Source organism: Cyprinodon tularosa, unplaced genomic scaffold (assembly GCF_016077235.1).
Source record: "Cyprinodon tularosa strain WSP-4 unplaced genomic scaffold, ASM1607723v1 ctg137, whole genome shotgun sequence".
Taxonomy (NCBI): Eukaryota; Metazoa; Chordata; class Actinopteri; order Cyprinodontiformes; family Cyprinodontidae; genus Cyprinodon; species Cyprinodon tularosa.
Window position 1 is genome coordinate 1,417,565 of NW_024038189.1, and position 16,243 is coordinate 1,433,807.

Genomic DNA, 16,243 nt, shown 5'->3' on the forward strand with positions numbered 1-16,243 from the left:
ATTCCTTGTGTCAAGCCACTCTTGAACCACAGACAGCGTCAGAAGCGTCTTGCCTGGGCTAAAGAGAAACAGGACTGGACTGCTGGTGAGTGGTCCAAAGTCATGTTCTCTGATGAAAGTAAATTTTGCATTTCCTTTGGAAATCAAGGTCCCAGAGTCTGGAGGAAAAGAAGAGAGGCACTTCATCCACGTTGCTTGAAGTCCAGTGTAAAGTTTCCACAGTCAGTGATGGTTTGGGGTGCCATGTCATCTGCTGGTGTTGGTCCATTGTGTTTTCTGAGGTCCAGGGTCAACGCAGCCACATACCAGGAAGTTTTAGAGCACTTCATGCTTCCTGCAGCTGACCAACTTTTTGGAGATGCAGATTTCATTTTCCAACAGGACTTGGCACCTGCACACAGTGCCAAAGCTACCAGTACCTGGTTGAAGGACCATGGTATCCCTGTTCTTAATTGGCCAGCAAACTCTCCTGACCTTAACCCCATAGAAAATCTATGGGGTATTGTGAAGAAGAAGATGCAATACACCAGACCCAACAATTCAGAAGAGCTAAAAGCCACTATTAGAGCAACCTGGGCTATCATAACACCTGAGCAGTGCCACAGACTGATCGACTCCATGCCACGCCGCATTGCTGCAGTAATACAGGCCAAAGGAGGCCCAACTAAATACTGAGTGCTGTACATGCTCATACTTTTCATGTTCATACTTTTCAGTTGGCCAACATTTCTATAAATCCTTTGTTTTTATTGGTCTTCAGTAATATTCTAATTTTCTGATATGATGAATTTGAGATTTTCATTTGTTGTCATTTGTAATCATCAAAATTAAACAAAATAAACATCTGAAATATATGAGTTTGTATGTAATGTATGAATATAATATACAAGTTTCACTCTTTAAATGGAATTACTGAAATCAATCTACTTTTTCATGATATTCTAATTTTATGACCAGCACCTGTAGAATTTTATTGAACAGATGACTAAACACAAAAAACACAATGAACATTTAATTCCCTTGGGAGAAAATTAAGTTACATTAACAAGGTCATATGAAAGAATATGGCTTTTACCCATTGATTCATTAAAGCTATGGTGGTTAATGTTTTATAGCAATAAAACCTTCAGTTCACTAAATTATCATCTTATTTTCCTTTTTTTAAATGGGTTTTTAAGCATGATAATTTATTACCTGGCTAATTTTATTGATCATTTAATAAAAATGACTGTCAAACTATTTTTACAGTTTATGAAGTTTATTGCTCTGCTAAAGTATTCCCACCCCCCTTTAACAATTCCACATGTTTCAATATAAACTTCAAACCTTAGTGTATTTAATCTGTATTTTTTGGTCTGGTCCAACACCAAGCAAAGGATCACTGTAGGGTCGGATAAAAATGTTTCATATTTCTACCGATTAAAATATATTTAGAAGTCTGGCTTTAATGCAGTCTATTGGTGACAAAACTAAATGCCGTAGTTTAGACTTGGATAACTATTCAAATATTGTATATTTGATATATTTTTAGATTAGAAAATAAACTAGGAATGATGGATAATAAGGGATGGTAGGTGGGTGTGCTTTATTTATTCAAGAATAAAACTTAAATGTTAGGGCATTGTTTGTGGAATAAAATTCATATTAGATAAATATAATTTAATTTGCTTATAATATTTGGTATCTAAAAGTATAGCAGGTAAATAGCTAGAATAAAGCCATTTTGTTCTACAATCCATACCAATAGGTGGCGCTAATGCACCTTCAAGATGTAGACCAAACGTCAGTCAATCTCACAAACAAGAACGTGTATCTCGTCATATCTCGCGATGTTAACCCATTCCAGCCTCCCTCCGGTCTGATTTGCTGCATTCTGAGCGTGTGTGTTTGATTGAGGTTAGCTGGTAGCTTCGCAGAGATGGCCGCGGACAAGCAGAGCGAAGCTAAACCTTCTCTCACAGAAGAAAATAAAGAAAATCTACATGAAGGAGGTCTGGGCCTCGAAAGTATCCTTCACGTGACGACGTTGCTCTAAGGGGAGTTATTTCTCACTTAGCGGAGCCGTGGCTCCGCAGCTAACATTAGCTGCTAGCATTAGCTGCTAGGTAACGTACTAGAAATGGTTAGCCTGGTTAGGCTACGTGTCATTTGTCTGTCCGTCATAGGCATTGAATCTCGTTTTGTTTAAACATTGCTTTGACATCGCTGAACCTTAATTTAATTAGCGACAGACATGCAATTTACGTTTAAAGCGAAACGTAGACTGAAAACTAACATTAATTTAAAGAGTAACGTTTCCAGGCTGACTTTCTTGGTTCATTCATCTAAAGCAGGGTGTAAAACAACTGTCATGATGGGCCGATGTCCTGCAACTTTTAGATGTTCCTCAAGCTTGAATCAAATGGTTGAATTAACTCCTCAGCGTTCAGCCAGGTCTGCTAATGATGTAATTATTGTGCTAAAAGTAGCAGGAAATCGACCCTCCACTAGATTTTGAGACCCCTGATTTAGTGCCAACGTTGCACATGTATTCAGACTTGGATCAGCCTTTTCATGGGTTCATAAATGTGTACTGATGGAGGGGGAAAAAAGCTAACCCTTAACAGTGAATCACAGTTTTGCAAATCATCAAGGAGTCCCAGCAGCAGCATGGCCTCAGACATGGAGACTACCAAAGATACAGGTGAGCTTTCACACTTCCAGAGAGACATATGGGTGTTCAGGGTCTGTCACTTTATGTCTATGTTCCTGTTCTGTCTGTTTAAATATAGAAACCATCTAGAAACACTTAAGATGTCTGAGATTTTAGCTGTCAATTATTTAAGTAATAAAACTAGCAGAGATAATCTTATTGATTTGACATAACTTGACAACTTAAAATCAAACCGTGCACATTTTAAATATATTATACATGATAAAAAAAAAGAAATGTGTAAAAAACAAAAAAAAAACGAAATGAGAGCTGTAACAATGATTTTACTAAAGCCCCTGTTAAACCTTCACAAGTTAGACCAGCTTATGACTGATGCATGAAAAAATGTGGCAAAAACGCTGGCATACATTTGATAAGTTATGGGTACTTTTTGTGTGTTATGAGTGCGCTGAAACACGCTGACACATGTCAACATATGGCAAGTATGTTGAGACCATAAGTTACAGGTCAGTTATCTGGTGGTTCACGTACGGTTAAGTGCAAGTTACTCATCAGTCATGGCGTCTAGCTTATCCAAAACCTCTGAGTAACTTGTGCTTTACTAATCAAGAACTTCTCTACAAAAGTATCTGATGTTTTCCAGACGAGCGCTGAAGGTGTTTCTGACTTCCAGCTTCTGTTTAATGGCGTATTGGCAGCGTTTTGGTATAAAGGGGGTTCACAGGAGGAAACCGTCAGTTCTCCTCCAGACTTCATCCCCATCATAGGGTGAGCCAGAAGGTGAAGTTGATGGATCCTCCCTGCGTTCACGCCCACCACCAACACACTTCCAAGCAGACATGGCGCTCAATCTGCTGACACCTAAAACCTTCTTTCTTCCTTTTTCCTTTTTTGGGGGGGGGCGTAAACCACAGCTAAGTTAATACCATGATCAAATAAATCTTTTTTATGCAGGCTGGATCATTGCTGCCCCCTCAGGACACTGGCTTGTGCATCATTTCATGGGCATTACGCTGCGGTGCGTTGTGCAGAATTTAGGATGTTGTTGGACATAAGTTCTGGACTCATTATGAATATGTTATGTATACACCCGGAGTTGGAAAAAATACATAGAAAGTTAATTATTAGTTATTTAATTAGAAATAAATGGTAAACAGAAGCTGCTTTGGGTCCTGTCACCCCTTGATGATTTATCCAGCGTATGCCTGCTGTCCCAGAATCTCCTAGAACGCTGGCATACGCTAGCTTAATCGTCAAGGTGTGACAGGGGCTCTAAGCTCTATAACTGTTGACCGTTTATTTCTCTTTGAATAACTAATAATCGGGTAACAAAGGGTGTTTCATATGAGTTTTTTTTTACCTGATTTTTAGCTAACACCGTGCCACTTTAAGAGCCTTAGATGGAGAATATTAACAGACCAAAACTTGTGTCTTGTATTAAAAGCAAAATCTGCATATTTAACTTGTACGCTTTTGTTCTATTTGACTCTTTAGTGGGTTGGTCTCCCAGCAAACATCAGCCTTTAATCCCTTAAAGGAATAGTACACCCAAAACATGATTAGCCTTCATTTTCTACTCACCCCCATGCTGAACAACACCCTGGAGTACTTTTTTGATATCTCAAATGCATCTGGAGATCTGGGAGGCTTCTTGCTGTCTGCTGACATTCAAATAATGGAGGTCCATGGCGCCCGAGACAGAAAGGTCCATAAAAGTCCACAAAAACGTGTCAATATTCCTCCATACTGCTCGTCCAATGTAATCCAAGTGTCCTGAGTGGGTAGCATCCAGAATTTACTCGAAACGAAGTCATTTAGAATGTTTTTAGAGCATAAACAGTAGTGTATAGGATTTCCTAATAGCGCCCCCATGCGCGCTCACGATTCTACGGAAGCCGGCAGACCAAACCGGAAGAAAGTGCGCATTCAGCGTCTGGTCTGCCGATAATGCAAGCGTAGAAGAAGAAATGTGCTGTTTACCTGTGCAAAGAAAGAAACAACGAAAGAAAAATGTCTGAGGACTTCAGTGTTGAGGAAGAGCATGAGTTCTTTGCCGAGCTGAATGCGCTGGTTTGGTCTGCCGGCTTCCGTAGAATCGCGAGCGCGCATGGGGGCGCTATTAGGAAATCCTATACACTACTGTTTATGCTCTAAAAACATTCTAAATGACTTCGTTTCGAGTAAATTCTGGATGCTACCCACTCAGGACACTTGGATTACATTGGACGAGCAGTATGGAGGAATATTGACATGTTTTTGTGGACTTTTATGGACCTTTCTGTCTCGGGCGCCATGGACCTCCATTATTTGAATGTCAGCAGACAGCAAGAAGCCTCCCAGATCTCCAGATGCATTTGAGATATCAAAAAAGTACTCCAGAGTGTTGTTCAGCATGGAGGTGAGTAGAAAATGAAGGCTAATCATGTTTTGGGTGTACTATTCCTTTAACACACAAATCAAATTTTGCGTCTGATCCGGCAGAAAGTCAAGTCAGATGAGGTCATGGCGTTTAGTGCTCATTAAAAGTGGATGGGGATGCACACCAGACATGGACTTCTGAAGGGGGCTTCTGTAGCTCTGACTGAGATAGACCCCAGGGCTGTTTTGGTCAGATTACGCAGCAGTACTGCAGATATTGGGGGTCTGACATGAAGGGAGATGCGTTTATAAAGTGAAACGCTTCCACTTTGAGGGGAAAATACAAAATAAAATCTGTTAATCACGCGGGAACAAATCAGGTTTTGGAGTCACACCGCGCATGTATAACAAGCAAGGTAGACTTGTTCTTACAAAATAAAACAACACATTACCCATGATGGACGTTCAGAAGGACAGAAAAGGGAATAAGCAGTGATCCTATTTGAGCCTCACAATAACAAAGAGGGACTGTAGAAATTCCAGCCATCACTCTTTCTTCTTTATGAAAAAAAAAGTGGAAAAAACTTAACACAACTTCACAGATCTCTGATAATCACCTCGGTCTCACCCAGTACCCATATAAACCGTCCCAGCGACTTTATTGCTGCTTTTTCTTTACTTTCAAACGTAGTTCCCATTATGTTTCTGATATAAGTCTAATAAAATCCAAAATCTGTTCTGGTGAGATGCTGCGCAGCAGTCGGGTCATGAAGTGAGGTTTACCTTGTAGCCGTGCTGTTTTTTAAATTTTTATAATCTTTCTTAGTCATGGGTTTCAATCCGTAGGGCACAGAAGTGGAAAAAAAATGTGTATATCGGGATCTGCTTACCCTGCATAGTCAGAGCCTCTCTATATGCACGCAGTGCTACATGGGGGAAAAAATTGGATCATTGTTTAAAGGGCCGTATGCAACCGATGTGACTCCACCTTAAGAGTCTAGATATGATTAAATGTCATAAGTTAGTACATTATCTTTAGGAAAGAAGCTCCTATTTTACACAACTCAGTTTCTCCTTGTTGCTTTTGGTAGTCGGGGAAAATAAGGCAAGCAGATAAATTACCTTTACAGTATTCTTTGGTTAAAAAGAGTGAATGCATATAATAATATTTTATATAAAATAATGCTGTTGTTCCTTTCAGGGGCTACTGCTCTCGAAGGCTGCGGCGGCTTCGAAAGACTCTTGGCTTCAAAATGGGCAACAGACACAAGTTTGTTGGAAAGAAAGTCACCGTGGAAATCCTCTCTGATAGCAGGTTGGTATTGGGGTATTTTTATTCATGGTTTGGTTTTAAAATACTCATAGTTGTTGTTTTCTGTTAGGAATAAAGGTAAAGGAAGAAAAAATCATTATCAATAGTGAAGAAAAATATTTAACCAACTGAAGATGCAGCTCGGCTGATTCCAGTAATAAAAGTTAATTTAATTATGCATTTATGCAGATAAATAAGAGCATTTTGCAAAATATCTGTATACACAGTTAATCATATAAAATAAAAATATTTCAGTGAAAAGAGAAGCTAGTTTCCCTAAATTCACTTTGTTTTTGTTTTTTTTTTCTTTATGTATACCGTTCATATTTCTTTTACGCTAGCAACAGGGAATCTTAAACCTAGAGCTTATAGTGTCCCAAAGCAAATGAAGAAAATGCGTCTAAGGTTGCAACAAGCCAGTTGCATAATCACAAATCCTGCAGTTGGAGCAAAACTGCAGACTAACAGAGAAAATCATACATATTAGGAAACAGTTTAATTCTCGATAAAACATCAAATGAAGAGTTAGACTCTGGTCAGGTCTCTAGTTTAGAAGTAACAGTAAAAGAAGGGGAAGTGAAAAAGTAACTGTTGATAAAAGCTTGTTTTTATACTTATTTTTAATTTTTTTCCAACCTTTTATCAACCAGGAGGGTCGTGTTGATACAGGGTTCCTGCGGGTCCTTAAAAAGTCTTAAAAGGCATTGAATTCTTCAAAATAAAACTAAGGCCTTAATTGGTATTAAAATGTCTTAAATTAGTCTTTCGTAGGTCTTAATTTTTAAAACATCATAAATAGGATTATTTTTTTTACGATTTATTTTTGTAATCTAAATAAAACATTAATACTGACAATTTGACAAAAATGATGGCTCTCCATTATTGGTTCCGTCCCGATAGCGGAATCAATAAAGCGTTGTTGCGGCCGGGACATTTGGGAGATGCACCATTAACTTTTTATCTGGAAAATATGAGCAAGTGTAAATGTAACCAAAATTGTCTCCAGCCAAGAGTTTTCTCCATGGCTAAAACCAGGGAACATACATGAGGCTCAGTGGATTTGTGCAAGAAGTCATTCAAGCTCGGAACGATGGGAATTAAGGCAGTGGAGTCACACATGCGAAGCACGAAGCACAAAGCGTCAAAATGGAGTTACAGAGAAACAGCCGGTATTTCTCAGTTTTGTTCCACCCTTGTCTCTGCAACGCCTCCACTTATCACCAAATCAAACATACTAAGAAAACCATACAAAGAAAAATAGCTGCAAAAAAGACTTAGCACTGGTTATGTTGGGGCTTTAAAACGGATTTGTTTTGTTCCCTGCTAAAACAAAGTTTGTGAATTCAGTTAAATAATTGTTAAAATATATCTGTCATTTGTTTGTTTTTAGCTTTTTTCCTGTATGGGAAGCTTTTCAACATTTGAAACATTAGTGCAGTGGTTTATGTTAAAATAAACCTTTGGGTTAAGTTGTCGCAAGCAGGTTTTTCTTGTGTTTCTTGTGAATTTGGTCTTAAATTTTTATTTCAAGTGGCATTAAAAAGTCTTAGTCTTAAATTTAACCCTGGATTAGTTCTCGATAAAACATCAAATGAACAGTTACGTTCTGGTCAGGTCTCTAGTTTAGAAGTAATAGTAAAAGAAGGGGAAATGAACTGTTGATAAAGCTTGATTTTATCCTTTTTTTTTTTTTTTCTCAACCTTTTATCATCCAAAGGGTCGTATTGATAGGTCCTAAAGGTCGCAACAGTTTAACCAATAAACTGCTCCAGATTTAAAGTGTTAAAATGTCATTGGACTGCAGCCGTTAAGCCGCCTTCTACCCGCAGGTATCTGTTACTGGTTCTGATGGAGGCAGAGCGAGCTTGGAGCTACGCCATGCAGCTGAAGCAGGAGGCCAACACAGAACCGAGGAAGAAATTCCACCTGCTCGCCCGATTACGCAAGGCTGCCAAGCACAGCGAGAAGCTGGAGAAGCTCTGCGAGAGCCCGCGCGTCGACGCCAAGACCAAGCTAGAAGCACAGGTACGAAGATGCTTTAGAGGGAGATGAAAGCGAGTCGCTGGTAAAATTAGTTCCCATTTTGCTGAACTTTTCTTTTTTTAGCTCGTCGGTAGTAAAGAATGAAATGGTTTTTAGTCATTGCTGGTTTCTGTTCTGGTATTCCAGGCCTACACTGCGTACCTGAATGGGATGGTTCACTTTGAGCTGCAGGAGTGGAAGCTTGCCATGGAGGCCTTCAACAAGTGCAAGTAAGTTTTAGCCCAAATCTAATTACTAAAGTGGTGGATTCTCATTTTCCAGACTGATTTCCAGACCGTGAACAAGAATAAAAGAACTTCCCCTTGTTCTTCACAGGACCATCTATGAGAAACTGGCCAGCGCCTTCACCGAGGAGCTGGCGGTCCTGTATCGACAGCGTGTGGACGAGATATCGCCCAACATCCGCTACTGTGCTTACAACATAGGTGATTAGCTCACACAGATCCACAGGTTTAGATGGGATCGTTGTTTATTTACCAGAGTCTGATAAAGTTTGCTCTTCATTATGAAACCACAGGTGACCAGAATGCCATCAATGACTTGATGCAGATGAGGCTGACTGGAGGAGGAGGAGGCATGATGGCTGAAAAGCTAGAGGTGATCACTGAGTACATCTACCGTATTTTCACGACCATAAGGCGCACCGTACTAAAAGGCGCACTCTCAGTTATGTGTGCCATTTCTGTATTTAACACACACATAAGGCGCACCGGATTATAGGGCGCGGGTTTTATATATCGGTACATGTCCTCTACTACATTTAAATACCTCTACTGCGTATTTAAAAATACAGCGGGGGCAAAACTGAGTATGACTGTGCTTTATTCATGTATTTATTACAAAGTATTAATCAAACCTGGCAGCTGGCCGTGAGACAGACACATCGCAGATGACACAGCGCTGTGATCACTCCTAAATTAACTTAAAATCCTGAAACCTGCCGACGGAATATGTTCGCTTTTATTGCCGGTATCCTGGTGCCTGCAGTTTAAATTATTTAGATGAAAAACACCTGCCAGCCACCGCGTGAACCCGGAGGCTGCCCAGCCTAGAGGCTGCTGTTGAAGCGATTTCTACTGTCGGTGCACCGCTGGTATGTGGGGGTCTGAGCGCCTCCGACAGAAATAGATAATCTGGATGAACTGACTGCAATTATGAAGTTTTCAGGTGGACTTTCTCACTTAAAAACATATTAAAACTACTTTATTCCCACTGATCACAGCAAATATAGCTGCAAGATTTAGATTATTTAGATGAAAAAACACCTGCCAGCCGCCGCGGTGAAGAGGAGGAGACCCGCCCAGAGGCTGCTGTTGAATTAAGTTTTCAGGTAGAAAAATAGAGCGGGAGCAAAACTGAGTATGATTGTGCTTTATTCATGTATTTATTACAAAGTATTAATCAAACCCATCAAAGTCATCATCCTCTGTTTCTGAATTAAACAGCTGCGCTAAATCAGACATCAGACATGCCCCTTCTTCGCTGTCAGAGTCACTTTCCGTGCAGCGCGGCTCCTCAGAAATAATGCCGGCTTTTGCGAAAGCTTGAACAACAGAGTCAGCAGACACGTTAGTCCAAGCATCTACAATCCATCCGCAAACGGTGGCGTAACTTGCCCGGCGCTGCCTTCCACTTATCGTGAAACTGTGGTCTCCGTCTGTCATCCATCGCTCCCACGCCGCTCGCAGCCTTACTTTGAACGGCCGCTTCACACCGATGTCAAGCGTTTGAAGCTCCTTTGTCAGACCCCCGGGATAACGGCGAGCACAGCGTTCATTTGATTCACCTTTTTTTTTTCACATCGGCTGTGAGATGGGCACGCAGCGATGGTGATGCGTGGAAAAAAAGCACCTGGTCTCCTCACATACACCTGCCTTTCATCATCTTCTCATCCATCCAGCCTTTTTCATTTAATATTATATGTCATCAGAGCACTGTGTCTGTCTCGCTGTCAGCTCCCAGATCAGCTTCTCTGATTGGTTGATGCGGCGCGTCCAGCAGCAAAACTTCAATTTTTCCATCTCGAGCAGCAGCAGCGCGTTGGCGGTGCGTCAGATGCTTAAACGCTCCTGCAGCTCAAAACGCCCTGCAGGACCTTTTGCTGCACCTATACGCGCGTCAACCATTGACTTTGCATGTAAACTTGCTGCTTCTGCTGCACCTGCTGGGTCCGGTTCACACCGATGTCGAGCGGTTGAACAGCGAGCACAGCGTTAATTTGTTTCCCCATGTTTTTCACGTCAGCTGTGAGATGGGCACGCATGGAGTTACATATTAACAGCGATGGTGATGAGTGGAAAAAAAAAACACCTGGTCTCCTTACATTCAGCCACTCTTTCATCATCTCCTCAATGAGGTGGTCTCAAAAGTCGCAGTTACAACACACATAAGGCGCACCGCACCAAAGGGCGCACCGCACATTTTGAGGGAAAAAAAAGACGTTTAAGTGCGCCTTATAGTCGTGAAAATACGGTAGATCATTTAATGTTACAGGTGTTTCAGTCGGGATTATTGCACAAGATATAAACTCGGTGGCAACTTTAGGCTTCTTTCTGTCCCGTTTTCAGAGAAGTGTTTTGTTTATTTTAGCTAATTGTTATGGAGGTTAATGTTTCAGCTCCATTCGAAAAGAATAGTGTCACGCCACAGCTTCAGTAGTTCTGACATGCTTTATGGGGGGGGCACCTTAAAGGAAGAGTCTAATCAGCAAGGAATAATCAATGGGTCATTATTTATACCTAAAACTAATACATTCACGATGATTTAATGAATTTAGCATTAATCAGTTAAAAAAAATTACAATTTTCTTCGTGATCAGAGAGTCACTGAGTGTGGGAGCGGCCATTTTTGCCCAAACATAGTAGCCCCTCCCTCCTGCCATCTTCCAGCAGTGACGTCACGGTGCGGTAAGCCTAGCGCCATTCTCCCCGCTTTACAAGCTAAATCAATGGGAACTACTAGACACATCTGCAATCAACAACAATTATTGAAGATTTCCAGAGGACTTCACCATTGAAATTCACCAGAGCTATAGTGAAACTGACAATGCCCACGTGCATGGCAGCTGGATGTTTCCGATTCCTGATCCTCCACGGACGGGTTGGTCGTTGGATCGCCAACTTGAAGAGGGAGGATTTGCCATCGAACTTCTGGCCAGAGAAAAAACCCGTAATATGTAGCCGAGATTTGGAAGAAGAATGTTTACTTGGATAATAGCGCGTTGTGACAAACACCAGATACAGCACTGGGACTTGATCAACAGCCGATACCGCACCGTGACGTCACTAACCAGTAGGTGGCAGTAGTGTTCTTTGACAAACATGGATGCCTCCAGTAAAGCACATTCACATGAAAATTACTCTGAATTAAAAACACTGATCATTTATTGAACAGGATGGAATAATTTCACCTACAGAAGTAGGTAATTCTGAATGTGACCGGACTTCTCCTTTAACACGCCTTTTGGTTATTTGTAATTCATCTAGTACACCACTAGATAGAGGTAAAGTTAACATACTGCAACTTTAAATATCTTAGAGTTACAGTAGCTTCTCAGCTACTGTTTGCTCAGCTCTTCTCCCATTAACAGCAGCTGTCTGAGCAATGTCCCAGACAGAGAGGAACCATCATAAAAGATGGCTGCTAGAGACATCAGAAAGGATGAAGAATGAAACAAAGTGCCCTGATTAGTTGAATCCCTTTGATAAGGTGGATGGTTCGGAAAGCAGGCTGTGATTTAGGAAAATGGGTGTCAAGACAAATCTGCAGGTTGGGGATATGGCCGACAAAACAACTGGAGAAATATGTTTAAAGTTAAACCTTAAACCTGTTATTTAATATCTACTTATATCTACAATAGAAATTAATAGAAAGTTGGAAGAAGAAAGGTGAGTTTCATCTTTTTTATTGTCGACCTTCATCAGTACAAGATAGTTATTCCCATACACCTCTCTGCTCCTTCTGTATCTATGCTTCTTTTTCTATGTCTGCTTCTGTCTCCTTGAACCAGTCGGCCTCAGCAGATGGCCGCTCACACTGAGCCTGGTTCTGCTGGAGGTTTCCTCCTGTTTAATGGGAGTTTTTCCTCTCCACTGTCGCTACAAGCATGCTTAGTGTGAGGGATTGCTGAAGTTTTCTTCAGATAGAAAACTTTGTATCAATCTGACTGGATGATCTGGTGAACTGGAAAGCGCCTTGAGATGACGTGTTAAAAATTGGCGCTATACAAATAAACTGACTAGAATTTAATTATATGGGTGTATATCCTCCCCCCCTCGTCTGCTCAGGCCCTGATCACTCAAGCAAGGACCAAGCAGGCAGCCACGATGAGCGAGGTGGAGTGGCGAGGCCGGACCGTTCCTGTGAAGATCGACAAGGCGCGGATATTCCTCCTGGGTCTGGCAGACAACGAGGCCGCCATTGCTCAGGTCAGGATGTTTAAACCCAACATTTCATCACTTCTGAAACCACCTTCTGCCTTCGAGGCTAAACTTATTATTTCATTTGCAGACGCCTCCTTTAAAACAAACAGAAATCTAAACTCTGCCTCTGGTTTTTCAAGTCCTGAAGAAAATCCCCACAATTAAGTAATTAGTTCATATTGCATCAGAAGCTATTTTATCAGAAGATTAATCATTTTAAACATAATGACGGAAACTAAAGCTAAATGTTTAAAATTTATGCGTTTAATAAGTTTAGGATTTAGAAGCACAGAAGAGAAGCACACGCCCACTGTGGAACGTTTGTGTCAAAATTATTCAATCAAAAAAATTTGAACTTCAAAACTATATATATATATATGATGAATTTGAGATTTTCATTTGTTGTCATTTGTAATCATCAAAATTAAACAAAATAAACATCTGAAATATATGAGTTTGTATGTAATGTATGAATATAATATACAAGTTTCACTTTTTAAATGGAATTACTGAAATCAAAATACTTTTTCATGATATTCTAATTTTATGACCAGCACCTGTAGAATATTTCAGATGTTTATTTTGTTTAATTTTGATGATTACAAATGACAACAAATGAAAATCTCAAATTCATCATATCAGAAAATTAGAATATTACTGAAGACCAATAAAAACAAAGGATTTATAGAAATGTTGGCCAACTGAAAAGTATGAACATGAAAAGTATGAGCATGTACAGCACTCAGTATTTAGTTGGGCCTCCTTTGGCCTGTATTACTGCAGCAATGCGGCGTGGCATGGAGTCGATCAGTCTGTGGCACTGCTCAGGTGTTATGATAGCCCAGGTTGCTCTAATAGTGGCTTTTAGCTCTTCTGAATTGTTGGGTCTGGTGTATTGCATCTTCTTCACAATACCCCATAGATTTTCTATGGGGTTAAGGTCAGGAGAGTTTGCTGGCCAATTAAGAACAGGGATACCATGGTCCTTCAACCAGGTACTGGTAGCTTTGGCACTGTGTGCAGGTGCCAAGTCCTGTTGGAAAATGAAATCTGCATCTCCAAAAAGTTGGTCAGCTGCAGGAAGCATGAAGTGCTCTAAAACTTCCTGGTATGTGGCTGCGTTGACCCTGGACCTCAGAAAACACAATGGACCAACACCAGCAGATGACATGGCACCCCAAACCATCACTGACTGTGGAAACTTTACACTGGACTTCAAGCAACGTGGATGAAGTGCCTCTCTTCTTTTCCTCCAGACTCTGGGACCTTGATTTCCAAAGGAAATGCAAAATTTACTTTCATCAGAGAACATGACTTTGGACCACTCACCAGCAGTCCAGTCCTGTTTCTCTTTAGCCCAGGCAAGACGCTTCTGACGCTGTCTGTGGTTCAAGAGTGGCTTGACACAAGGAATGCGACAGCAGAAACCCATGTCTTTCATACGTCTGTGTGTGGTGGTTCTTGAAGCACTCACTCCAGCTGCAGTCCACTCTTTGTGAATCTCCCCCACATTTTTGAATGGGTTTTGTTTCACAATCCTCTCCAGGGTGCGGTTATCTCTCTTGCTTGTACACTTTTTTCGACCACATCTTTTCCTTCCCTTCGCCTCTCTATTAATGTGCTTGGACACTGAGCTCTGTGAACAGCCAGCCTCTTTAGCGATGACCTTTTGTGTCTTGCCCTCCTTGTGCAAGGTGTCGATGGTCGTCTTTTGGACAACTGTCAAGTCAGCAGTCTTCCCCATGATTGTGTAGCCTATAGAACTAGACTGAAAGACCATTTAAAGGCTTTTGCAGGTGGTTTGAGTTAATTAGCTGATTAGAGTGTGGCACCAGGGGCCATCAATTTTGAACCTTTTCACAATATTCTAATTTTCTGATATGATGAATTTGAGATTTTCATTTGTTGTCATTTGTAATCATCAAAATTAAACAAAATAAACATCTGAAATATATGAGTTTGTATGTAATGTATGAATATAATATACAAGTTTCACTTTTTAAATGGAATTACTGAAATCAATCTACTTTTTCATGATATTCTAATTTTATGACCAGCACCTGTATATATATATATTTCCAGCTTGATATATTTTTGTTCTTTTACTTTCAGCAATCGATTATTGATTTTTCTGAGTTAATTGTGGGAATTCTGCTGACATTTAATTGTACTACTTAAAGAGATATTAAGTTTTAATGACAAATATCTTTGCAATAGCCTTTTTATTAGACTCTTAATGACTGAAACATTGTTTGATGAGCAGACTGACGCCTCAGTAGTTCAGCAGCGATGCATTTTTCAGCCTAGTTTCCTGAATTTACTTCAGGTCAGAAGTTCAGCAGATGTGACTTCAAGCACGTCCGTGTTAAACGGGTCTGACCTCGCAAACAATCGAAGCATTTTTTTTTTATCGATTCTAAATGGATTTTGTGTATACTCTGCATCCTGCTTAACTCGGACAGCCATAGCAAGCCCACGTAAGGTGAGAAAATATTTAAAAAAGTATGTCAAGTATGAGAGTGAACTATAAGAATGAGCAGAGGGCTGCAGTTCTGTGTTCACCTGCTTACAAGCAATCTGCATTGATGACAGAGGCTGTAGGGGGCGTGGTTCACATTTTTACAGTGCTTTTTATACATATAAGTGCAAATAAGGAGGTCATTTTATTAAAAACCATCTATTTGGGCTTTGGCTTCATTTTAAGTCAGTGTATTATTCCAAGTCCAGATGTCAAAAAACAGATACGCTCATTAAAAATGAGCGTAGTGGGGGAACGATTCGATTTTAGCAGCTTGGAAAGCTGAAATCTGCTGGCAGGAACCCTGATAATTATATATTGACTCCTCTTTCAGTTCATTACCAATCTACCACTGAAGGTAAGGCGGGTCTGTAGAGTGCAGAGAGTTTCCTCTGTCACTGAAATCATGGAATAAATTCATGCAGACAGATTCACTCTCTGTTTTTAAATCTTCTCTTTCGAGAAATTATTTGTTGTTTCATTGTAATTCTGACTTTGAAAGTTTTATTTTGTTGTTCTGATATATCAGAGTACAAACTCTGTTTTCATTATCACGATAACAATAAAAATCAGCCATTACCACAAACAGATTAAATATTAAATAATAAATATTATCTTCCTCTAGTGAACATAAAACATGTCTGTTCTCCCACAGAGCCCTGAAGGGCTCCTGATTAATAGTCAGTGTGTAGAAACCTGCTCTACTCTCAGGCGAGCTGCTGCCAGACCTTTAAGGCTCCAGAGAGCCAGACTGTGTCCATTTAGTGAGAACGCGGTCCAACTTTTAATCCATCCCCACTTGGGTTATTTATTGGACTTTCAAAAACAATTAGGTAACAAAATGCGGTAAAAAAGCTGTGATTCCTTAACAAGTATCAATGTGCAGCTAAAAGCTAAAATAGATACAAGCTGCTTCCATGCACTTCCTGAAACCATCA

General features: G+C 40.3%; 1 protein-coding gene across 1 annotated transcript in view; it reads left to right on the plus strand.

Moving 5' to 3' along the window:
- Positions 1 to 1,838: 1,838 nt before the first annotated feature.
- The window catches only part of srp68 (signal recognition particle 68), a 28,009-nt gene continuing 13,604 nt past the window's right edge, over positions 1,839 to 16,243 (plus strand). Inside the window, exons 1-8 of the mRNA XM_038278036.1 lie at positions 1,839 to 2,006; positions 2,617 to 2,683; positions 6,213 to 6,326; positions 8,153 to 8,348; positions 8,493 to 8,575; positions 8,682 to 8,791; positions 8,884 to 8,963; positions 12,653 to 12,793. Of these exons, the coding sequence (XP_038133964.1) occupies positions 1,919 to 2,006; positions 2,617 to 2,683; positions 6,213 to 6,326; positions 8,153 to 8,348; positions 8,493 to 8,575; positions 8,682 to 8,791; positions 8,884 to 8,963; positions 12,653 to 12,793 (879 nt within the window). The 5' untranslated portion in view covers positions 1,839 to 1,918. The remainder of the gene's footprint in view (positions 2,007 to 2,616; positions 2,684 to 6,212; positions 6,327 to 8,152; positions 8,349 to 8,492; positions 8,576 to 8,681; positions 8,792 to 8,883; positions 8,964 to 12,652; positions 12,794 to 16,243) is intronic.